The sequence below is a fragment of the Acipenser ruthenus genome, chromosome 49, assembly GCF_902713425.1.
Source record: "Acipenser ruthenus chromosome 49, fAciRut3.2 maternal haplotype, whole genome shotgun sequence".
Taxonomy (NCBI): Eukaryota; Metazoa; Chordata; class Actinopteri; order Acipenseriformes; family Acipenseridae; genus Acipenser; species Acipenser ruthenus.
The window spans coordinates 1,789,993-1,814,823 of NC_081237.1; the positions used below are offsets into that span (position 1 = coordinate 1,789,993).

Below are 24,831 nucleotides of genomic sequence, written 5' to 3' on the forward strand. Positions count from 1 at the left end.
TCTCCTTCACTCCAGAGGAGATGTTGACAACTCCATCCATCCACAGGCTTTAACAAGTCACCAGGACATGGTGACTGAACCAGAAAATGAATCTGAATGAGAAGACTGCATTGCGTAAGATAACTGTGATATTCCAGATCCGTACCAAGATACTGGTTAAGAGTTTCAGTGAGCTTCATCTTTATTAAAGTACATATAGCTAACAAAATAATGTTCACCCATGAGTTTAGCATTGAAGAGCGTTCAATAAATATTCTTCACTACAGCTTCAAAAAAATGACCATTAAAAGTCAAATTCACCTTTACCATAATGTGTGCGTTTTTCATATAGGAAAATCTGAGACCTACAAAATAATAGCACTATATATTAGGTAAGATGTAGTGAAATTATTCTGTTAGCACCGTGTTGTTTACAATGGAGAGGTGCTGCCCGTACCAATGACGTTGTGTTTGAGCTCGTCTCTGCGGCCGGCGTGCAGCAGATGGAAAGGCAGTTCCCGAAGCTTCCTCAGATTGGCCACGTTGTCAGTGAACCACAAAGGCTGGGAGGCCACCTGATAAAAACAGTGCAGGTAGATGCTGAGCCACATTTAAAAGCAGAACAGACAAAGTGTACAAGATGAAATGAGTCTCTCACCAGCGTTTCATTCATCATGGTATATAGAGTGTACAAGGTGAAATGAGTCTCTCACCAGCGTCTCATTCATCATGGTATATAGAGTGTACAAGGTGAAATGAGTCTCTCAGCAGCGTCTCATTCATCATGGTATATAGAGTGTACAAGGTGAAATGAGTCTCTCAGCAGCGTCTCATTCATCATGGTATATAGAGTGTACAAGGTGAAATGAGTCTCTCACCAGCGTTTCATTCATCATGGTATATAGAGTGTACAAGGTGAAATGAGTCTCTCACCAGCGTCTCATTCATCATGGTATATAGAGTGTACAAGATGAAATGAGTCTCTCACCAGCGTCTCATTCATCATGGTATATAGAGTGTACAAGGTGAAATGAGTCTCTCAGCAGCGTCTCATTCATCATGGTATATAGAGTGTACAAGGTGAAATGAGTCTCTCACCAGCGTCTCATTCATCATGGTATATAGAGTGTACAAGGTGAAATGAGTCTCTCACCAGCGTCTCATTCATCATGGTATATAGAGTGTACAAGGTGAAATGAGTCTCTCACCAGCGTCTCATTCATCATGGTATATAGAGTGTACAAGGTGAAATGAGTCTCTCAGCAGCGTCTCATTCATCATGGTATATAGAGTGTACAAGGTGAAATGAGTCTCTCACCAGCGTCTCATTCATCATGGTATATAGAGTGTACAAGGTGAAATGAGTCTCTCAGCAGCGTCTCATTCATCATGGTATATAGAGTGTACAAGGTGAAATGAGTCTCTCAGCAGCGTCTCATTCATCATGGTATATAGAGTGTACAAGGTGAAATGAGTCTCTCAGCAGCGTCTCATTCATCATGGTATATAGAGTGTACAAGGTGAAATGAGTCTCTCACCAGCGTCTCATTCATCATGGTATATAGAGTGTACAAGGTGAAATGAGTCTCTCAGCAGCGTCTCATTCATCATGGTATATAGAGTGTACAAGATGAAATGAGTCTCTCAGCAGCGTCTCATTCATCATGGTATATAGAGTGTACAAGGTGAAATGAGTCTCTCACCAGCGTCTCATTCATCATGGTATATAGAGTGTACAAGGTGAAATGAGTCTCTCACCAGCGTCTCATTCATCATGGTATATAGAGTGTACAAGGTGAAATGAGTCTCTCAGCAGCGTCTCATTCATCATGGTATATAGAGTGTACAAGGTGAAATGAGTCTCTCACCAGCGTCTCATTCATCATGGTATATAGAGTGTACAAGGTGAAATGAGTCTCTCAGCAGCGTCTCATTCATCATGGTATATAGAGTGTACAAGATGAAATGAGTCTCTCAGCAGCGTCTCATTCATCATGGTATATAGAGTGTACAAGGTGAAATGAGTCTCTCACCAGCGTCTCATTCATCATGGTATATAGAGTGTACAAGGTGAAATGAGTCTCTCACCAGCGTCTCATTCATCATGGTATATAGAGTGTACAAGGTGAAATGAGTCTCTCAGCAGCGTCTCATTCATCATGGTATATAGAGTGTACAAGATGAAATGAGTCTCTCACCAGCGTCTCATTCATCATGGTATATAGAGTGTACAAGATGAAATGAGTCTCTCACCAGCGTCTCATTCATCATGGTATATAGAGTGTACAAGGTGAAATGAGTCTCTCAGCAGCGTCTCATTCATCATGGTATATAGAGTGTACAAGATGAAATGAGTCTCTCACCAGCGTGTCATTCATCATGGTATATAGAGTGTACAAGGTGAAATGAGTCTCTCAGCAGCGTCTCATTCATCATGGTATATAGAGTGTACAAGGTGAAATGAGTCTCTCAGCAGCGTCTCATTCATCATGGTATATAGAGTGTACAAGGTGAAATGAGTCTCTCACCAGCGTCTCATTCATCATGGTATATAGAGTGTACAAGGTGAAATGAGTCTCTCAGCAGCGTCTCATTCATCATGGTATATAGAGTGTACAAGGTGAAATGAGTCTCTCACCAGCGTCTCATTCATCATGGTATATAGAGTGTACAAGGTGAAATGAGTCTCTCACCAGCGTCTCATTCATCATGGTATATAGAGTGTACAAGGTGAAATGAGTCTCTCAGCAGCGTCTCATTCATCATGGTATATAGAGTGTACAAGGTGAAATGAGTCTCTCACCAGCGTCTCATTCATCATGGTATATAGAGTGTACAAGGTGAAATGAGTCTCTCAGCAGCGTCTCATTCATCATGGTATATAGAGTGTACAAGGTGAAATGAGTCTCTCAGCAGCGTCTCATTCATCATGGTATATAGAGTGTACAAGGTGAAATGAGTCTCTCAGCAGCGTCTCATTCATCATGGTATATAGAGTGTACAAGGTGAAATGAGTCTCTCACCAGCGTCTCATTCATCATGGTATATAGAGTGTACAAGGTGAAATGAGTCTCTCAGCAGCGTCTCATTCATCATGGTATATAGAGTGTACAAGATGAAATGAGTCTCTCAGCAGCGTCTCATTCATCATGGTATATAGAGTGTACAAGGTGAAATGAGTCTCTCACCAGCGTCTCATTCATCATGGTATATAGAGTGTACAAGGTGAAATGAGTCTCTCACCAGCGTCTCATTCATCATGGTATATAGAGTGTACAAGGTGAAATGAGTCTCTCAGCAGCGTCTCATTCATCATGGTATATAGAGTGTACAAGGTGAAATGAGTCTCTCACCAGCGTCTCATTCATCATGGTATATAGAGTGTACAAGGTGAAATGAGTCTCTCAGCAGCGTCTCATTCATCATGGTATATAGAGTGTACAAGATGAAATGAGTCTCTCAGCAGCGTCTCATTCATCATGGTATATAGAGTGTACAAGGTGAAATGAGTCTCTCACCAGCGTCTCATTCATCATGGTATATAGAGTGTACAAGGTGAAATGAGTCTCTCACCAGCGTCTCATTCATCATGGTATATAGAGTGTACAAGGTGAAATGAGTCTCTCAGCAGCGTCTCATTCATCATGGTATATAGAGTGTACAAGATGAAATGAGTCTCTCACCAGCGTCTCATTCATCATGGTATATAGAGTGTACAAGATGAAATGAGTCTCTCACCAGCGTCTCATTCATCATGGTATATAGAGTGTACAAGGTGAAATGAGTCTCTCAGCAGCGTCTCATTCATCATGGTATATAGAGTGTACAAGATGAAATGAGTCTCTCACCAGCGTGTCATTCATCATGGTATATAGAGTGTACAAGGTGAAATGAGTCTCTCAGCAGCGTCTCATTCATCATGGTATATAGAGTGTACAAGGTGAAATGAGTCTCTCAGCAGCGTCTCATTCATCATGGTATATAGAGTGTACAAGGTGAAATGAGTCTCTCACCAGCGTCTCATTCATCATGGTATATAGAGTGTACAAGGTGAAATGAGTCTCTCAGCAGCGTCTCATTCATCATGGTATATAGAGTGTACAAGGTGAAATGAGTCTCTCAGCAGCGTCTCATTCATCATGGTATATAGAGTGTACAAGGTGAAATGAGTCTCTCACCAGCGTCTCATTCATCATGGTATATAGAGTGTACAAGGTGAAATGAGTCTCTCAGCAGCGTCTCATTCATCATGGTATATAGAGTGTACAAGGTGAAATGAGTCTCTCACCAGCGTCTCATTCATCATGGTATATAGAGTGTACAAGGTGAAATGAGTCTCTCACCAGCGTCTCATTCATCATGGTATATAGAGTGTACAAGATGAAATGAGTCTCTCAGCAGCGTCTCATTCATCATGGTATATAGAGTGTACAAGGTGAAATGAGTCTCTCACCAGCGTCTCATTCATCATGGTATATAGAGTGTACAAGGTGAAATGAGTCTCTCACCAGCGTCTCATTCATCATGGTATATAGAGTGTACAAGGTGAAATGAGTCTCTCAGCAGCGTCTCATTCATCATGGTATATAGAGTGTACAAGGTGAAATGAGTCTCTCACCAGCGTCTCATTCATCATGGTATATAGAGTGTACAAGATGAAATGAGTCTCTCACCAGCGTCTCATTCATCATGGTATATAGAGTGTACAAGATGAAATGAGTCTCTCAGCAGCGTCTCATTCATCATGGTATATAGAGTGTACAAGGTGAAATGAGTCTCTCACCAGCGTCTCATTCATCATGGTATATAGAGTGTACAAGGTGAAATGAGTCTCTCACCAGCGTCTCATTCATCATGGTATATAGAGTGTACAAGGTGAAATGAGTCTCTCAGCAGCGTCTCATTCATCATGGTATATAGAGTGTACAAGGTGAAATGAGTCTCTCACCAGCGTCTCATTCATCATGGTATATAGAGTGTACAAGGTGAAATGAGTCTCTCACCAGCGTCTCATTCATCATGGTATATAGAGTGTACAAGGTGAAATGAGTCTCTCAGCAGCGTCTCATTCATCATGGTATATAGAGTGTACAAGGTGAAATGAGTCTCTCAGCAGCGTCTCATTCATCATGGTATATAGAGTGTACAAGGTGAAATGAGTCTCTCAGCAGCGTCTCATTCATCATGGTATATAGAGTGTACAAGGTGAAATGAGTCTCTCACCAGTGTCTCATTCATCATGGTATATAGAGTGTACAAGGTGAAATGAGTCTCTCACCAGCGTCTCATTCATCATGGTATATAGAGTGTACAAGGTGAAATGAGTCTCTCACCAGCGTCTCATTCATCATGGTATATAGAGTGTACAAGGTGAAATGAGTCTCTCAGCAGCGTCTCATTCATCATGGTATATAGAGTGTACAAGGTGAAATGAGTCTCTCACCAGCGTGTCATTCATCATGGTATATAGAGTGTACAAGGTGAAATGAGTCTCTCAGCAGCGTCTCATTCATCATGGTATATAGAGTGTACAAGGTGAAATGAGTCTCTCAGCAGCGTCTCATTCATCATGGTATATAGAGTGTACAAGGTGAAATGAGTCTCTCAGCAGCGTCTCATTCATCATGGTATATAGAGTGTACAAGGTGAAATGAGTCTCTCAGCAGCGTCTCATTCATCATGGTATATAGAGTGTACAAGGTGAAATGAGTCTCTCACCAGCGTCTCATTCATCATGGTATATAGAGTGTACAAGGTGAAATGAGTCTCTCACCAGCGTCTCATTCATCATGGTATATAGAGTGTACAAGATGAAATGAGTCTCTCAGCAGCGTCTCATTCATCATGGTATATAGAGTGTACAAGGTGAAATGAGTCTCTCAGCAGCGTCTCATTCATCATGGTATATAGAGTGTACAAGGTGAAATGAGTCTCTCACCAGCGTCTCATTCATCATGGTATATAGAGTGTACAAGGTGAAATGAGTCTCTCACCAGCGTCTCATTCATCATGGTATATAGAGTGTACAAGGTGAAATGAGTCTCTCAGCAGCGTCTCATTCATCATGGTATATAGAGTGTACAAGATGAAATGAGTCTCTCACCAGCGTCTCATTCATCATGGTATATAGAGTGTACAAGGTGAAATGAGTCTCTCACCAGCGTCTCATTCATCATGGTATATAGAGTGTACAAGGTGAAATGAGTCTCTCACCAGCGTCTCATTCATCATGGTATATAGAGTGTACAAGATGAAATGAGTCTCTCAGCAGCGTCTCATTCATCATGGTATATAGAGTGTACAAGGTGAAATGAGTCTCTCAGCAGCATCTCATTCATCATGGTATATAGAGTGTACAAGGTGAAATGAGTCTCTCACCAGCGTCTCATTCATCATGGTATATAGAGTGTACAAGATGAAATGAGTCTCTCAGCAGCGTCTCATTCATCATGGTATATAGAGTGTACAAGGTGAAATGAGTCTCTCACCAGCGTCTCATTCATCATGGTATATAGAGTGTACAAGGTGAAATGAGTCTCTCAGCAGCGTCTCATTCATCATGGTGTATAGAGTGTACAAGGTGAAATGAGTCTCTCACCAGCGTCTCATTCATCATGGTATATAGAGTGTACAAGGTGAAATGAGTCTCTCAGCAGCGTCTCATTCATCATGGTATATAGAGTGTACAAGATGAAATGAGTCTCTCAGCAGCGTCTCATTCATCATGGTATATAGAGTGTACAAGGTGAAATGAGTCTCTCACCAGCGTCTCATTCATCATGGTATATAGAGTGTACAAGGTGAAATGAGTCTCTCAGCAGCGTCTCATTCATCATGGTATATAGAGTGTACAAGATGAAATGAGTCTCTCACCAGCGTCTCATTCATCATGGTATATAGAGTGTACAAGGTGAAATGAGTCTCTCAGCAGCGTCTCATTCATCATGGTATATAGAGTGTACAAGGTGAAATGAGTCTCTCACCAGCGTCTCATTCATCATGGTATATAGAGTGTACAAGATTAAATGAGTCTCTCAGCAGCGTCTCATTCATCATGGTATATAGAGTGTACAAGGTGAAATGAGTCTCTCACCAGCGTCTCATTCATCATGGTATATAGAGTGTACAAGGTGAAATGAGTCTCTCACCAGCGTCTCATTCATCATGGTATATAGAGTGTACAAGGTGAAATGAGTCTCTCACCAGCGTCTCATTCATCATGGTATATAGAGTGTACAAGATGAAATGAGTCTCTCACCAGCATCTCATTCATCATGGTATATAGAGTGTACAAGGTGAAATGAGTCTCTCACCAGCGTCTCATTCATCATGGTATATAGAGTGTACAAGGTGAAATGAGTCTCTCAGCAGCGTCTCATTCATCATGGTATATAGAGTGTACAAGGTGAAATGAGTCTCTCAGCAGCGTTTCATTCATCATGGTATATAGAGTGTACAAGATGAAATGAGTCTCTCACCAGCATCTCATTCATCATGGTATATAGAGTGTACAAGGTGAAATGAGTCTCTCAGCAGCGTCTCATTCATCATGGTATATAGAGTGTACAAGGTGAAATGAGTCTCTCAGCAGCGTCTCATTCATCATGGTATATAGAGTGTACAAGGTGAAATGAGTCTCTCACCAGCGTCTCATTCATCATGGTATATAGAGTGTACAAGGTGAAATGAGTCTTTTTGTGTCATTGGGCTTTTTGTGTCATGTATGTGAGACTAAAGGTCAGAGAGTGAGATTAGTTTGAATATTAGCCTCACCTTCTACACCAGTTTGAGCTTGGCTGGAATGAAAAAAAAGCAACTTCTGACTCATTGCATCTCGTTGGCAGCAAAAAAAACCAAAAAAAACAAGCCCATCACAAAACAACTGTTAGCATGGAAGCTTGCACAGGTGAAGAAGACTGATAATGAAACGAGTCTCCCTCTTACCTTTAGTCTCACATTGATGACCTAAAAAGCCCTTGTGTGGAACTACCTAGAGTTTAGTAGAGAGCATGTTGCTATGGACTTGGCTGAGCTCTTTTGTAAGAATCCAGGCTGAGATGAAAAGCAGGTTCAGCAGACAGCACTGGTGCTTGTGAACAGCAGTACAATATTTATGGCTGGCAACTAGAACTACAGAGCATCTTCTAAACTCGGGCCCTGCACCCCGTTGACAGTGTTATGGCAGGAGAGCTACCTTTCGGTTGGCGTTCAGGCTGGTTTTCAGAGAAGGCAGACAGATCGGTTTCCTCGCTCCCTGACTCCACGTTCCTTTAAAGAAATCTGCCAAGACATGATGTCTTCGGGATTTCTGCTCCGCAGACAAGTATCTTTCCTGGACCATTTCTATGAACTGCCTACAAAGATTAATACAATTTATTTTTAATAATTTATTATTTTACTTCCCTATTTTCTCCCCAATTTATAATGTCCAATTACATTCCCTCCCCACAGAAACTCCCCACAGTGGTGTCCTCCGATCGCCAAGCCAGTTGCCTCGGGCTCCCGAGTGCAGGATGTGCCCTATAGCCTGGAGAGCGCAGGTTCGAATCCAGGCTATGTCACAGCTGACCGTGACCGGGAGTTCCTAGGGGGCGGTGCACAATTGTCTGAGCGCTGCCCGGGTAGGGAGGGCTTAGGTCGGCAGGGGAATCCACGGCTCACCACTCATCAGCAACCCCTGTGGCCGATAGGGCGCCTGTGACTCTGCAGTGGAGCCGCCAGATCTGTGTTGTCCTCCGGCACTATAGGTCTGGTGGCATTGCTGTGGATCTGCAGTGCGAAAGGCCAATGACGGCTTGGCAGGAGCACATTTCGGAGGACGCGTGCTCCAGCTTCCGTTTCCCGAGTCGGCGGGGAGGTTGCGAGCGGTGAGCCGAGGATACAGATAATAATTGGGCATACTAAATTGGGGAGAAAAACCGGGGTAAAAAATTGGCGATGACTAAAAAAAGCCAGTTACCTTTTTACACAGCGAATGCGAGCTAACGCCCCCTGGAGGACCAGCCCTGCTGGTGTCTGAGCTCACCGGGTGCCTGGCCAATAGCGGGTGCTGTAGTCTCCCTAACCGGCTGAACCAATGTGACACTCAATGTAGAATCACTGACAAACACCACTTTAAAACCCCAACTCAATTCCAGCTTGAAGCAGGATATATGCAGACTTGCTCCTTTTTTCAGGGGCTCACAAAATACTGTAATAAATCACACACCTTTTAGAGTATTTCTTTTTGAGCCGAGTTCTTTATTGAAGCATCATGAAACCTGTTAATGTGCACGGGGTTACAGGGCTTTGCTGCTCTCAGTGTGATCATTTTCAATGTATTCTGTCCTTCTGACCAGCAGCTGACCAAGCCGAGGAAAATCTAATGAAACGGGTGTCAATCATACCCAATGCTTCCCTATTGTAGATTGGATATCCAAGCTGAGGAAAATCAAATGAAACGGGTGTCAGTCATACCCGACGCTTCCCTATTGTAGATTGGATATCCAAGCTGAGGAAAATCAAATGAAACGGGTGTCAATCATACCCGACGCTTCCCTATTGTAGATTGGATATCCAAGCTGAGGAAAATCAAATGAAACGGGTGTCAATCATACCCAACGCTTCCCTATTGTAGATTGGATATCCAAGCTGAGGAAAATCAAATGAAACGGGTGTCAATCATACCTGACGCTTCCCTATTGTAGATTGGATATCCAAGCTGAGGAAAATCAAATGAAACGGGTGTCAATCATACCTGACGCTTCCCTATTGTAGATTGGATATCCAAGCTGAGGAAAATCAAATGAAACGGGTGTCATCATACCCAACGCTTCCCTATTGACTCTGGATATCTCTGCCCCACTCAATCACGACTTCAGCTAGGCAGAAATAACTCATAAACTGAAAGTGGCAAAATCTGATGTCTAATTAACATGTTTCATGGTGTTCCAATGAAGAACCCCAGACAATTTGTAAAAGGTGAAATATTTACTTTCGGATTTTGCGAGCTCCTGAAAAGCTTGTATGAGATGTGCAATATAAAAGTGTACCTGTGGTAGAGTGCCAGCACTTTGTTTCCATCCACCTGCCTCTCCACTAGGTATTCCCCCAGGTCGTAACGCAGTCGAGTCCAGAGTAGCGGGGGCAGGCGGATCATACTGCTGTTGGGAGGAGGCCAGTACTGGTAGATATCAGCAAGAACCTCGTCATCCACAGACAGGACGTCCCTTAGCTCTGCCTCCGTCAGACCACTCCTGTAGGACAACATTCAGACACATCTTACCGTTTTCACACACAGTACCCTTCAAAAGAAGGAGCAATGTCATTCATTTTTAGTTTACACTAAAAATATAAAAATAGCAATGGATCAATCAAAGATTACATTCATTCCTTTTTTTACAACCAGGACATCGTGAGTGGATGTCAGAGAACTTCTTGCCTCTGGAGGACAAAGGCCAGCCCTGCAGGTGTCTGCCTGAGCTCACCAGGCACCTGGCCATTAGGGTCCGCTGTAGGAGAGGAGAAACTCTGCCGGTTATGTCTCCCTAACCTAGCGCCAGAACCAATGCTCCCTCTGAGATCTCCAGCGAAAACCAGCAACTTAGCCCAGCCAGGAACCCGAGCTTTCCTGACTGAATGACTCGCCCTGCACACCACATGACCACAAGTGGTACAGTTCTATTTAACTGCTGAACACCAACCTTGACGACACAATGAACCCCAAAGCGTGGGTCACAAGGACCCTTCCGTGCTGCTTCTCAAGACGCTCGTAGAGTTGGGACACGGCTTCCTTGGTCGATGTGGCCCCCTGGAGCTCTGGCAGAGGCGTGTAGGAGGCCCACTGGCTGGCAGCATCCAGTGCCAGCTTCAGCAGGAATGGATGCCCACACTGATTGAAGCTGCTGAGAATCAGACTGTGCTGGGCAGGGGTGAGACTGCGCCCTGCCGCTGCCATGTACGTGCGGATCACCTGCTCACCTTGTTGGAGAGACAACTGCCCCACAGCAAAGTAACTGTCTGGGTTCTGGATCCCACCAAGGAGGACCTTCAAAACACAAAGAGACTAACATTTCCACCAGTGCCTGGAGGTGTCTTGTGGTGGTATTCGTTTAATTATGAGGCCCTTTTACAGCTGTTTATAGTGGATACACCAAGAACTTTCAGAATACCACTGTTAAATCTGCAGGTTTAAACATACCTTATTTGATATACATTGCACTTGTTATGTAGACAGTATACTCCATGAATTATTATTATTATTATTTATTTCTTAGCAGACGCCCTTATCCAGGGCGACTTACAATTGTTACAAGATATCACATTATTTTTACATACAATTACCCATTTATACAGTTGGGTTTTTACTGGAGCAATTTAGGTAAAGTACCTTGCTCAAGGGTACAGCAGCAGTGTCCCATACCAGGGATTGAACCCACATTGAACCCACAACCCTCCGGTCAAGAGTCCAGAGCCCTAACCACTACTCCACACTGCTGCTCATAGAGTCCTGTGTTTCTTCCACGAATGAGGATCGTGAATAACCCACGAGCCACCGAAGGCTTGTTTATCCTCATGAGTGAAATAACCACAGCACTCTACAAGTGTTAATAGTGTAGTACAGGTAGTGGTCAAAAAATTGAAACACCTGGGTAAATGAGGGACACCAAGTATATTGAAAGCAAGGGCTTCCACACAGGTGTGGCTCATGCGTTAATTAAGCAAATAACATCCCAGCATGCTTAGGGTCATGTATAAAACTGCTGGACAGGCCTGGTTGCCTATAATTATGGCTAGCATGGCTGCAAGAGGAGACCTCAGTGACTTTGAAAGAGGGGTGATTGTTGGGGTGCGTTTAGCAGGAGCTTCAGTGACCAAGACAGCTCAACTTGCTGATGTTTCACGAGCAAATGTGTCTAAGGTGATGTCGGCATGGAACTCCAAGGGAAAGACATTATCAGCAAAGGGCAACAGTGGGCGGAAGCGCATACTCCAGGATCGTGATATCCGTGCATTAATTCAAAGTGCAAGGCAAAACAGGCGAGCAACTGCAGATCAATTGACTGCAAATTTCAACCTGGGGCACGAGCAGCCAGTTTCATCAAAAACGGTCCGCCGAGAACTCCACAGAGCGGGATACCATAGTGGCCCAACGCCCTATTAAGTGACTTTACATTGGTTTTTCCATTTTTTTGTCCACTGCCTGTATATAAGTATAATGTGTAGAACACTAAGTAACCTGATATTTGACAGCTGGATTCAGAGAATTACTTTCCTGACAGTGCAATTTGCCCGGTCATTTTGTCGTTGGTTTTGAATGAAGGCAAGATTCCAAAAAGAGATCCGGTAAAAAAAAAAAAAAAAAAAAGCAGCATTGAATATGAAAACTTTTTCAATGCTAGATCTCTCTAGTATAAGTTAACATACTTGTTTGATTATCTGAACAAATTGGTCCCAATGAGTTTTTATAATAGAGGTTTGACAGTGTTTGCATGGACAAGGAATCGGTACTTTTGTAATTGATTCTTTTGAAAACCAATGTGCACAAAATTAAATCGGACGAATCAATGCTTGTGAACCTATGAACTTGAATCACATTAAACCCCAACCAGATTCCAGCTTATACTTTAAACTGTGATTACTTTATTATCAATGTATGAATCAAGCATAAACTGCACACCATAAAATAGTTGGATTTAGTAACTATGGTATTTTTGAGATAAAATGTCATCCGTTACCCATTTCATTACCTGTCTGATGAAGGGACCATTAGAGTTACAAGTTCCTGAATAATGTAATCTGATTACAGTAATGTGTTGCATGTAATGTGTTACTCCCAACACTGGTTGGGATTTATGATAAACATGTAATCTGCACTCAAGTATACCATGTGATACACGTAATATTCTGAACCCTGCTGACTGCGGTACCTCCAGAATGGGATTCCCATCCCCCAGGGTGGAGACGATGATGTGGACTCCTTGCGGACACTCCTTGGGTAGCCAGTGCAGTCTGTGAGCTCCATCAGCAGGGGAAAGCTGGTCCAGGGAATCCAGAATCAGGACCAACGATCCTGCCTTCTTCTGGGAGGCAGCCGCTAGCGTGCTTTGAAAGAAACGGACAAGGTCTTCGTACGCGTTGATTGTTTGGAGAGTGGGATGATTGAATCCATAAGCCGAACAAATTTGGAAGCAAACGCTTTTCAGAACGGAGTGGATCTCCGAACTCATGGGAGATGTTCCGAGAAGCCTCAAAACCAGAACGGAGTCCTCCCCGAGTGTGCGACGCACTTCCTGGGACAGTTTGCACATCATTGAGGTCTTTCCTATTCCAGAAGGACCAAAGACAACCAGAGGGGCATGGTGGCCAGAATCCTGCTCCTTGACGGTTTCACAGATGCTGTTTAGCAGGTCTGCTCGGCCACAGAAGACAGCACATTTGGAGGCACTCAAAGCCATGTGGTGGGAGACCTCCTGTAAAAGCCAAGCCCACTTCTCTTCTGCCCGGTTCTTTTGGTCTCTTCGGAGGATCTGCTGTTTCATCTCAGAGATGAACTGCTCGCATAGGGTCTGAAGGTACTGGGCATGGGTCTTGTTGCAGGGGTCTATGGCTCCTTTGCTGAGTTGTACGGTGTGCACATTGAGTTTGATGGAATCGTTGCTAGAAATCTTCATCTTTAGGCTGGAGAGGAGTTCCTGGGCTTCAGTGTCGACGCAGCCATCTTCCTTGATATCGATAAACTGGGAAGAACTCTTCTGACTTACAGAGCCACTGAGATCAGGCAGCTCTCGAAGAAAGAGATGCACGCAGGCATTGCTCTGCTGGCTAGCTAGGAGACCCTGTTCAATTTCCCATTCAGTAACTGTAAGACAAATAAGGTACTGTAGATCATATTGCAGACAGATTGGCACTCAGTAATTAGTTTAAGTCTGTGAATGCATAGACACTGACTATCACCAATTAATTAAAATAATTTACTCAAGACTGCACACCATGGGGGAGACACTCTTGCTTTTCCAGCATCATGGTAATTTACTCAGAGCCTGGCTGACACTGAGACAGAGCTTCACACCTTCATGTGGGCTCTGATGTGAGCAGCCAATCAGGAACTCTGGGCTCTGATGTGAGCAGCCAATCAGGAACTCTGGGCTCTGATGTGAGCAGCCAATCAGAAACTTTGGGCTCTGATGTGAGCAGCCAATCAATAACTCTCTCTGACCTCCCTTTGTTCCAAATCCCTTTAAGACAAAAGTTTTAGCAACTCAGAGTTGCCCCTTCAAAATAGCAAAATGTTCAACAGACACACCATTTACAGCACCAGGGCTTCTGCCCTTCCACAGCATGTTTAATAAATTCCCTTGTTTTTAAATAGATTCCTAGTAAATGATTTGCTTGTGTAACAACCTCAATTTATAACTTTAAATTAAAGATATTGTGGTCTATGTTTAGTTTGTTGTAATGCAGTGGTACTCAACTCTGGCCCTCGAGATCTATTCCAGTCCTGGTCTTTATTCCAACCAGGTCCTACATTAGTTAATTGCCTCTCAGCAGCTTCAGTTAACTACATTAGAACCTGCCTGGAGTAAAAACCTGGACTGGATTAGATCTCAAAGGCCAGAGTTGAGTACCACTGTTGTAACGTGTAAAGCTGCTATCGTTTTCAGACAGCGATATTGAAAACAGGTTTATACATTTCTAATAGATGCGGTTATTGTTTTAAGAATAATAAGTGTGACGATATCACCCACAGTACATGATAAAATTGTATTTCACTGTTGACAAAAAGAAGCGTGTCAAATCTGACAAATGATAAGAAGTCAATGGTAACATGACACACTGAATTTGTTAAGTAAAGATCAACAACTGGGGCTTTGTAAGATCAATTATAAAAAGATGGGTGAAATATGTGCCATGCTTGCCCTTACTTGCTCTAGCTATCCACACACTCTGACTCTGAGCTGCAGGCACCCGGCATGCTGTGCCATTGAGCTTCACGTTGCAGTGCAGCAGAAACACGGAAAGCTCTGTGTACATTTAGCAGCAAGATTTTTATTTGGATGCCTAAACTGTGACCAAAACATAGCTTAATCTAGTTTTGTTCCCTAATTCAGATGCTAAGCCTCTATTCACCCCCCACACTGCAGGGGCTCTGAAACAGCTGTTCATCAGGTTTTTAACTTCCTTCTCTTGAATTTGTTGTGTTTGGTTTGGGGTGCAGATTGTACCGTGCAACAACAGCTTTTTCCAGCCACGGCTCTATCACTATTTAATGAATTGCTTCCTGATTGTAAAGCACACCTGATTTGAAGAACCTGTGCCTCTGCTCCCTGCTGAACTCCCCCTCCTTCTCTGCCTGCACAGCGGCTGCTCTGAGGAGACGAGAAAGCTGTGTCTCGGTGCTCCACCAGGTGGCGACATCGTGCTGGTGCTGCGGCCGGCTCTCGGGTCTGGTGTCGCTGTAGTGGGGCAGGTGGGTGGTGATGGGCTGCAGGATGTAGGCAGGGGGCACTGAGTTCTCATCCTTCCAGAACCAGTCTTTGAGGAGCTGCGTAGTGCTTTCATCTGCACTCAATTTGGACAGAAGAAGCTCAAACTCCTGTTCTTCAATGACTCTGGGAATGGGGCGGTAGCCATAGCGGTTTCCAATCAGAGCCTATGAAGACATATTCAGATCTTTCATATAGGGTTACAGGATGGAGAACGTCTGTATAGCGGAATATTGGCACGAGGTAAAGTGAACGGACTAATGCTGAAACCTGAGGTCCATTTAAACACTACCAGCAGTGTAGTGCAGTGCAGTGTAGTGCAGTGCAGTGTAGTGTAGTGTAGTGCTGTGCAGTGTAGTAGCGGGCAGCAGTGTGGAGTAGTGGTTAGGGCTCTGGACTCTTGACCGGAGGGTCGTGGGTTCAATCCCAGGCGGGGACACTGTTGCTGTACCCTTGAGCAAGGTACTTTACCTAGATTGCTCCAGTAAAAACCCAACTGTATAAATGGGTAATTGTATGTAAAAATAATGTGATATCTTGTAACAATTGTAAGTCGCCCTGGATAAGGGCGTCTGCTAAGAAATTAATAATAATAATAATAATAATAATAATAATAATAATAATAATAATAATAGTGTAGTGTAGTATAATGCAGTGCAGTGTAGTGTTGTGTAGTGTAGTATAGTGTTGTGCTGTGTAGTATAGTGCAGTGCACTGTACTGTAGACTCACAGTGAAGATTGGCCCCACAGACACTCTCTGGCAGGACTGTATCTCCCTTAAGCACAGTTCAATTGTCATGTGATCCACAGCTATCGCATCACGCACTCCCCATCGCATATCCACTACCTGCAAAGACAGTTACACCTCATTAAGACTCGTCTCCACACTCCTTAGAGAACCCAGATGGGACCTGGAGTCTTTGGAACTTAATGTATCTTTCCTGGATCATTTAAAGCGGTCGTAGCTGACAATATAATTCCAGAAATCATACCTGCTGTTGTGCACTTCCCTTCATTCTGGAGCAAACGCGTTATTGTAAACATGTATTTTCATTTTAAAACCTCTGGTTGAAACCAATGTTTTCACATAGTGCTGCACTTCCTCGGTCCACTAGAGGTGAAACTGTCCCACCAATGGCTTCTTTCCTGTCAATAACCAATCAGCTGCTGTGCTCATTGATTGACATCCTGTCAGCCATACCATGACCCCGTAGACACTGCTGGGGTGAAATAACCAAGTGAGTAAAGCAGGAACAGGCTTCCTGCATGTCTTTAACCTGGTGTAGCACCAGATGCCATTTTCTAAATGAAAATACATGTGTGCTATGAACCCTAAACTTCACATGTGAGACCTATAGAATGGAGGTGCATGGTGGAGAACATGGAGCTACAATTACTGTAAGGGATGTATGGTAAGAAAGTAAGCAACTGGAACACAGTTCATAAAAGCACAGTGTTTGAACTGAGGCCCATACCTCAAAGACCAGGCCCAGTGTCTGACAGAAAGCCTGCAGCTCAGGGTAGGCTTTGTCCAGCAGAGCATCTCTCTCAGTAGACATGTCTGAAACGAAAGAGAGCCATCTTCACAAAACCTCATCTTACAGGAATATTGAAAAAGATTCTGTCATCAAGGCCCTTATTTTTTATAATTTTACATACAATTTCCTGTGAATTTGTCACTGTTTATTAAAAAAAAAGCAGGTGCAGATCTGTTAAAATAGTGATTTCAGGTAAGCATCTTGTGTAATACGCAGGGGTCCGAGAAGCACCTCTGCTTCTGCTGTTTGTGTTTGCAGACTGCGTAAAGCTGCTGAACCTGCATCAGTGCTTCATGTGCGGTAAACAGAGGGGCCTGTATTACACAGAGACATTTTGTAATGTAAAGGCATGCATTAAATACCCACTAACAACATTTGTAAAACACCAGGAATTGTTCTGTAATAATCAGTATAAACCTGCAAATAAACAGCCTTGACTGTAATACAGCAGCTTCAAATTACATTTTCATAGCTTTTTACTGTCGCCTTATCTTTTTATGACTTTTTTTATAAATCATTCTGTGTCGTTCTTATTGCAATAACTTAAGTAATGTTGGGCTGAATGGCCTCCTCTCGTTTGTAAACTTTCTTATGTTCTTATGTTCTTATGTTCTTAATACTGTTTTTTTTTATTTATTTGGTCAAATATGTCATAAAATTGGTGGATTTTTTAAAACTTGGCCCCTTTTATAGATATCACATCTGCATTTGCTGATCCCTTTATTTGAACTGTTTTGTACATGTGAAATGTTTTTGTTTAGGCTCTGTACATAATAGCCACTGTTTGCTCTGATCACAGCCTTGACAGAACGGAACCTCCACAAGGTGCTGGAAGGTGTCTCCAGGGATCCATTCAGTCATTAATGTTTCACACAATCGGTGAGGTAGGCAGAGGATAATGATGAAGATGGTCAAGTTCATCCCAAACATGCTCAACTGGATTGAGATCGGGGGACTGTGGTGGCCATGGAAGTGTCCAATTACCGTACCCTTTATTTTCCGATCCCCAAGCCAATCTTCCTCTTTACAGCCTCTTTACACCCAGGAGCTCCTCAGCAGATGTTAGCTACCGCCACCTGGAGGACAAGGCCAGCACTGCTGGTGTCTGCTAGAGCTCACCTGGACCTGGCCAGTAGGGGGTGCTGTAGCATGGTGAGGAGAGCAGTCCCTCATGGTTTTGCTTCCCTAACCTAGCACCAGAACCAATGCTCCCTGTGGAATCCCCATCGAAGAGGGGCACGTGAACCTGCGCTCCCCTGACTGCATGAGTCCCCCTGCACTCCTGAGACAGCGAAGGACCTATGGAGGTATTCTTACCTGTGAATGTGGAGCTGATGAAGACACGCACCACATTGGATATCTCCTCTGCAATTCCACTTCCCCTGCCCTTCAGAAGATCCAGGGTCTGTCCGTCACTCAGAGGTAAAGCCTGCATGCTGATACGATAGCTGCACTACTCCACCGATTCCTTTCAAAGCCAGCTCTTCAAGGAAATCTGCTAATTATATAAAACTAGTAAGAAACCTAAAATGGCATTCTTAAGACCAGACACACCTGCATTTTTTTTATTCGCGGTAGACAGTTTATGTTAAAGACAAAAGAGAAGGTGGTGGGTTCATGAGAGTATCACACCTTGATACAACAGCTAGAGTCTGATGAGCCACGTTTTCAGCAGTATTTCAGTAGCAGTAACAGTGTATAGAAAATGTATGAAAAAAAAGAAAATACATTTCAAAACATCTACACAGCAAATGGAATTAAAACCACTTAAAAACGCGCTCCTTTAAATTGTATTTTTTTCATATGGAAATACATTGAATTACTTTATGTAGTATTAATATTAGTTATTATTCAAGGTAACCTCTGCAGTGTCCAGTACTGGGTTTAAGGGTTGAAAAAAATTAGTAAAATCCACTCAATTTAAAATGGCTTACAGTAAAAATTTAAAAAAAGTGTCAGTCAGTACACTGCCGAGAGAACCCTAGCCACATAGCATTGTGTAATAAAGCATGCTGTAGAAACAGCAGTGTAATAAAGCATACTGTAGTAACAGCAGTGTAACACATAGTGTAATAAAGCATGCTGTAGAAACAGCAGTGTAATAAAGCATGTTGTAGAAACAGCAGTGTAATAAAGCATACTGTAGTAACAGCAGCGTAACACATAGTGTAATAAAGTATACTGTAGTAACAGCAGTGTAACACATAGTGTAATAAAGCAAACTGTAGTAATAGCAGTGTAACACACAGTGTAATAAAGAATACTGTAGTTACAGCAGTGTAACACATAGTGTGATAAATCATACTGTAGTAACAGCAGTGTAACATATAGTGTAATAAAGCATGCTGTAGTAACAGCAGTGTAACATATAGTGTAATAAAGCATACTGTAGTAACAGCAGTGTAACACATAGTGTAATAAAGCATGCTGTAGAAACGGCAGTGTAACTCATAGTGTAATAAAGCATGCTGTAGAAACAGCAGTGTAACTCATAGTGTAATAAAGCATGCTGTAGAAACAGCAGTGTAACTCATAGTGTAATAAAGCATGCTGTAGAAACGGCAGTGTAACTCATAGTGTAATAAAGCATGCTGTAGAAACAGCAGTGTAACTCATAGTGTAATAAAGCATGCTGTAGAAACAGCAGTGTAACTCATAGTGTAATAAAGCATGCTGTAGAAACGGCAGTGTAACTCATAGTGTAATAAAGCATGCTGTAGAAACAGCAGTGTAACTCATAGTGTAATAAAACATGCTGTAGAAACAGCAGTGTAACTCATATTGTAATAAAGCATGCTGTAGAAACAGCAGTGTAACTCATAGTGTAATAAAGCATGCTGTAGTACCAGCAGTGTAACACATAGGTAAGAACAGTAAAGCCTAGAGAGGTATGGTAAAAGCATATTAAACAACATGGTAATATGCACAAACTATAGTAAATGCAAAGTATAACAACAGAAAAGCATGGGGAAAAAAGCAACATTACAGTGCATATTACCCTGGTAAACATTTATAAGTGAGTAAGGAAACGTTCAGATGTTACATGTTGTACAAATGAACTCTCTGCTGTACCCTGCTTTTACTTTTACACATTGTTTAACACATATCGAATATATATATATATATATGTATATGTATATATATATATATATATTATATCAAACACACAGCATGGAGCACATTTATTATGGAAATTGAAATTACTTACAAAATCAGTTTCAGCTCTCGATACTTCAGTGTCTCACTTACTCTGCCAGCCCTCGTCTAACCCTCACTAGAATGTTGCTACAACGAACTGTCTTTCGGGATTTGGGCTCACCATGACAACCTTTGTCTTCTCACTTAAAAGAAAAGGTATTCATGAGCTGAGAAATGTCTGGGGGGCCTGCATGGTGTTTGTGTTTCTCATTCATACCTGTAATGCTTCATGTGTGCCGTTGTGTTATTCATTTCAGATACTGGATACGTGTGCACCCCTGATGAAGCCAGCTATGCGTATTGTTACCAATTAAGCTCAGTCCATTGTAAAGTGTTATTATAAGGGTTGTGTATGTACATTGTGAAGTGTTATTATAGGGGTTGTGTATGCACATTGTGAAGTGTTATTATAGGGGTTGTATATGCACATTGTGAAGTGTTATTATAGGGGTTGTGTATGCACATTGTGAAGTGTTATTATAGGGTTTGTGTATGCACATTGTGAAGTGTTATTATAGGGGTTGTATATGCACATTGTGAAGTGTTATTATAAGGGTTGTGTATGCACATTGTGAAGTGTTATTATAGGGTTGTGTATGCACATTGTGAAGTGTTAATATAGGGGTTGTGTATGCACATTGTGAAGTGTTATTATAGGGGTTGTGTATGCACATTGTGAAGTGTTATTATAGGGTTGTGTATGCACATTGTGAAGTGTTATTATAGGGGTTGTGTATGCACATTGTGAAGTGTTATTATAAGGGTTGTGTATGCACATTGTGAAGTGTTATTATAAGGGTTGTGTATGTACATTGTGAAGTGTTATTAAAGGGGTTGTATATGCACATTGTGAAGTGTTATTATAGGGGTTGTATATGCACATTGTGAAGTGTTATTATAGGGGTTGTGTATGCACATTGTGAAGTGTTATTATAGGGGTTGTGTATGCACATTGTGAAGTGTTATTATAGGGGTTGTGTATGCACATTGTGAAGTGTTATTATAGGGGTTGTGTATGCACATTGTGAAGTGTTATTATAGGGGTTGTGTATGCACATTGTGAAGTGTTATTATAGGGGTTGTGTATGCACATTGTGAAGTGTTATTATAGGGTTGTGTATGCACATTGTGAAGTGTTATTATAGGGTTTGTGTATGCACATTGTGAAGTGTTATTATAAGGGTTGTGTATGCACATTGTGAAGTGTTATTATAAGGGTTGTGTATGCACATTGTGAAGTGTTATTATAAGGGTTGTATATGCACATTGTGAAGTGTTATTATAAGGGTTGTGTATGCACATTGTGAAGTGTTATTATAAGGGTTGTGTATGCACATTGTGAAGTGTTATTATAAGGGTTGTGTATGCACATTGTGAAGTGTTATTATAGGGGTTGTATATGCACATTGTGAAGTGTTATTATAGGGGTTGTATATGCACATTGTGAAGTGTTATTATAGGGGTTGTGTATGCACATTGTGAAGTGTTATTATAGGGGTTGTGTATGCACATTGTGAAGTGTTATTATAGGGGTTGTGTATGCACATTGTGAAGTGTTATTATAGGGGTTGTATATGCACATTGTGAAGTGTTATTATAGGGGTTGTATATGCACATTGTGAAGTGTTATTATAGGGGTTGTGTATGCACATTGTGAAGTGTTATTATAGGGGTTGTGTATGCACATTGTGAAGTGTTATTATAGGGTTGTGTATGCACATTGTGAAGTGTTATTATAGGGTTGTGTATGCACATTGTGAAGTGTTATTATAAGGGTTGTGTATGCACATTGTGAAGTGTTATTATAGGGGTTGTATATGCACATTGTGAAGTGTTATTATAAGGGTTGTGTATGCACATTGTGAAGTGTTATTATAAGGGTTGTGTATGCACATTGTGAAGTGTTATTATAGGGGTTGTGTATGCACATTGTGAAGTGTTATTATAGGGTTTGTGTATGTACATTGTGAAGTGTTATTATAGGGGTTGTGTATGCACATTGTGAAGTGTTATTATAGGGGTTGTGTATGCACATTGTTAAGTGTTATTATAGGGGTTGTGTATGCACATTGTGAAGTGTTATTATAAGGGTTGTGTATGCACATTGTGAAGTGTTATTATAGGGGTTGTGTATGCACATTGTGAAGTGTTATTATAGGGGTTGTGTATGCACATTGTGAAGTGTTATTATAGGGGTTGTGTATGCACATTGTTAAGTGTTATTATAGGGGTTGTGTATGCACATTGTGAAGTGTTATTATAAGGGTTGTGTATGCACATTGTGAAGTGTTATTATAAGGGTTGTGTATGCACATTGTTAAGTGTTATTATAGGGGTTGTGTATGCACATTGTGAAGTGTTATTATAGGGTTGTGTATGCACATTGTGAAGTGTTATTATAAGGGTTGTATATGCACATTGTGAAGTGTTATTATAGGGGTTGTGTATGCACATTGTGAAGTGTTATTATAGGGGTTGTGTATGCACATTGTTAAGTGTTATTATAGGGGTTGTGTATGCACATTGTGAAGTGTTATTATAAGGGTTGTGTATGCACATTGTGAAGTGTTATTATAGGGGTTGTGTATGCACATTGTGAAGTGTTATTATAGGGGTTGTGTATGCACATTGTTAAGTGTTATTATAGGGGTTGTGTATGCACATTGTGAAGTGTTATTATAAGGGTTGTGTATGCACATTGTGAAGTGTTATTATAAGGGTTGTGTATGCACATTGTTAAGTGTTATTATAGGGGTTGTGTATGCACATTGTGAAGTGTTATTATAGGGTTGTGTATGCACATTGTGAAGTGTTATTATAAGAGTTGTATATGCACATTGTGAAGTGTTATTATAGGGGTTGTGTATGCACATTGTGAAGTGTTATTATAGGGGTTGTGTATGCACATTGTTAAGTGTTATTATAGGGGTTGTGTATGCACATTGTGAAGTGTTATTATAAGGGTTGTGTATGCACATTGTGAAGTGTTATTATAGGGGTTGTGTATGCACATTGTGAAGTGTTATTATAGGGTTTGTGTATGTACATTGTGAAGTGTTATTATAGGGGTTGTGTATGCACATTGTGAAGTGTTATTATAGGGTTTGTGTATGTACATTGTGAAGTGTTATTATAGGGGTTGTGTATGCACATTGTGAAGTGTTATTATAGGGGTTGTGTATGCACATTGTGAAGTGTTATTATAAGGGTTGTGTATGCACATTGTGAAGTGTTATTATAGGGGTTGTGTATGCACATTGTGAAGTGTTATTATAGGGTTTGTGTATGTACATTGTGAAGTGTTATTATAGGGGTTGTGTATGCACATTGTGAAGTGTTATTATAGGGGTTGTGTATGCACATTGTGAAGTGTTATTATAGGGGTTGTGTATGCACATTGTGAAGTGTTATTATAAGGGTTGTATATGCACATTGTGAAGTGTTATTATAAGGGTTGTGTATGCACATTGTGAAGTGTTATTATAGGGGTTGTATATGCACATTGTGAAGTGTTATTATAGGGGTTGTGTATGCACATTGTGAAGTGTTATTATAAGGGTTGTATATGCACATTGTGAAGTGTTATTATAGGGGTTGTGTATGCACATTGTGAAGTGTTATTATAAGGGTTGTGTATGCACATTGTGAAGTGTTATTATAAGGGTTGTGTATGCACATTGTGAAGTGTTATTATAGGGGTTGTATATGCACATTGTGAAGTGTTATTATAGGGGTTGTGTATGCACATTGTGAAGTGTTATTATAGGGGTTGTATATGCACATTGTGAAGTGTTATTATAGGGGTTGTGTATGCACATTGTGAAGTGTTATTATAGGGGTTGTGTATGCACATTGTGAAGTGTTATTATAAGGGTTGTGTATGCACATTGTGAAGTGTTATTATAGGGGTTGTGTATGCACATTGTGAAGTGTTATTATAGGGGTTGTGTATGCACATTGTGAAGTGTTAATATAGGGGTTGTATATGCACATTGTGAAGTGTTATTATAGGGTTGTATATGCACATTGTGAAGTGTTATTATAGGGGTTGTGTATGCACATTGTGAAGTGTTATTATAGGGGTTGTGTATGCACATTGTGAAGTGTTATTATAGGGGTTGTGTATGCACATTGTGAAGTGTTATTATAAGGGTTGTGTATGCACATTGTGAAGTGTTATTATAAGGGTTGTATATGCACATTGTGAAGTGTTATTATAGGGGTTGTATATGCACATTGTGAAGTGTTATTATAAGGGTTGTATATGCACATTGTGAAGTGTTATTATAAGGGTTGTGTATGTACATTGTGAAGTGTTATTATAGGGGTTGTATATGCACATTGTGAAGTGTTATTATAGGGGTTGTGTATGCACATTGTGAAGTGTTATTATAGAGGTTGTGTATGCACATTGTGAAGTGTTATTATAGGGGTTGTGTATGTACATTGTGAAGTGTTATTATAGGGGTTGTGTATGCACATTGTGAAGTGTTATTATAGGGGTTGTGTATGCACATTGTGAAGTGTTATTATAGGGGTTGTGTATGCACATTGTGAAGTGTTATTATAGGGGTTGTATATGCACATTGTGAAGTGTTATTATAGGGGTTGTATATGCACATTGTGAAGTGTTATTATAGGGGTTGTATAT

At 41.4% G+C, this 24,831-nt stretch overlaps 1 protein-coding gene across 1 annotated transcript in view; it reads right to left on the reverse strand.

The window, feature by feature from the left end:
- LOC117428895 (NACHT domain- and WD repeat-containing protein 1) overlaps positions 1 to 20,268 on the reverse strand; it is a 37,321-nt gene extending 17,053 nt beyond the window's left edge. The window contains exons 1-10 of the mRNA XM_059014996.1: positions 20,191 to 20,268; positions 18,300 to 18,477; positions 16,920 to 17,005; positions 16,175 to 16,291; positions 15,256 to 15,610; positions 12,888 to 13,819; positions 10,662 to 11,005; positions 10,011 to 10,214; positions 8,174 to 8,333; positions 437 to 554 (exon numbers count right to left, since the gene is read on the reverse strand). Coding sequence (XP_058870979.1) covers positions 437 to 554; positions 8,174 to 8,333; positions 10,011 to 10,214; positions 10,662 to 11,005; positions 12,888 to 13,819; positions 15,256 to 15,610; positions 16,175 to 16,291; positions 16,920 to 17,005; positions 18,300 to 18,417 — 2,434 coding nt within the window. The 5' untranslated portion in view covers positions 18,418 to 18,477; positions 20,191 to 20,268. The remainder of the gene's footprint in view (positions 1 to 436; positions 555 to 8,173; positions 8,334 to 10,010; positions 10,215 to 10,661; positions 11,006 to 12,887; positions 13,820 to 15,255; positions 15,611 to 16,174; positions 16,292 to 16,919; positions 17,006 to 18,299; positions 18,478 to 20,190) is intronic.
- Positions 20,269 to 24,831: the final 4,563 nt, after the last annotated feature.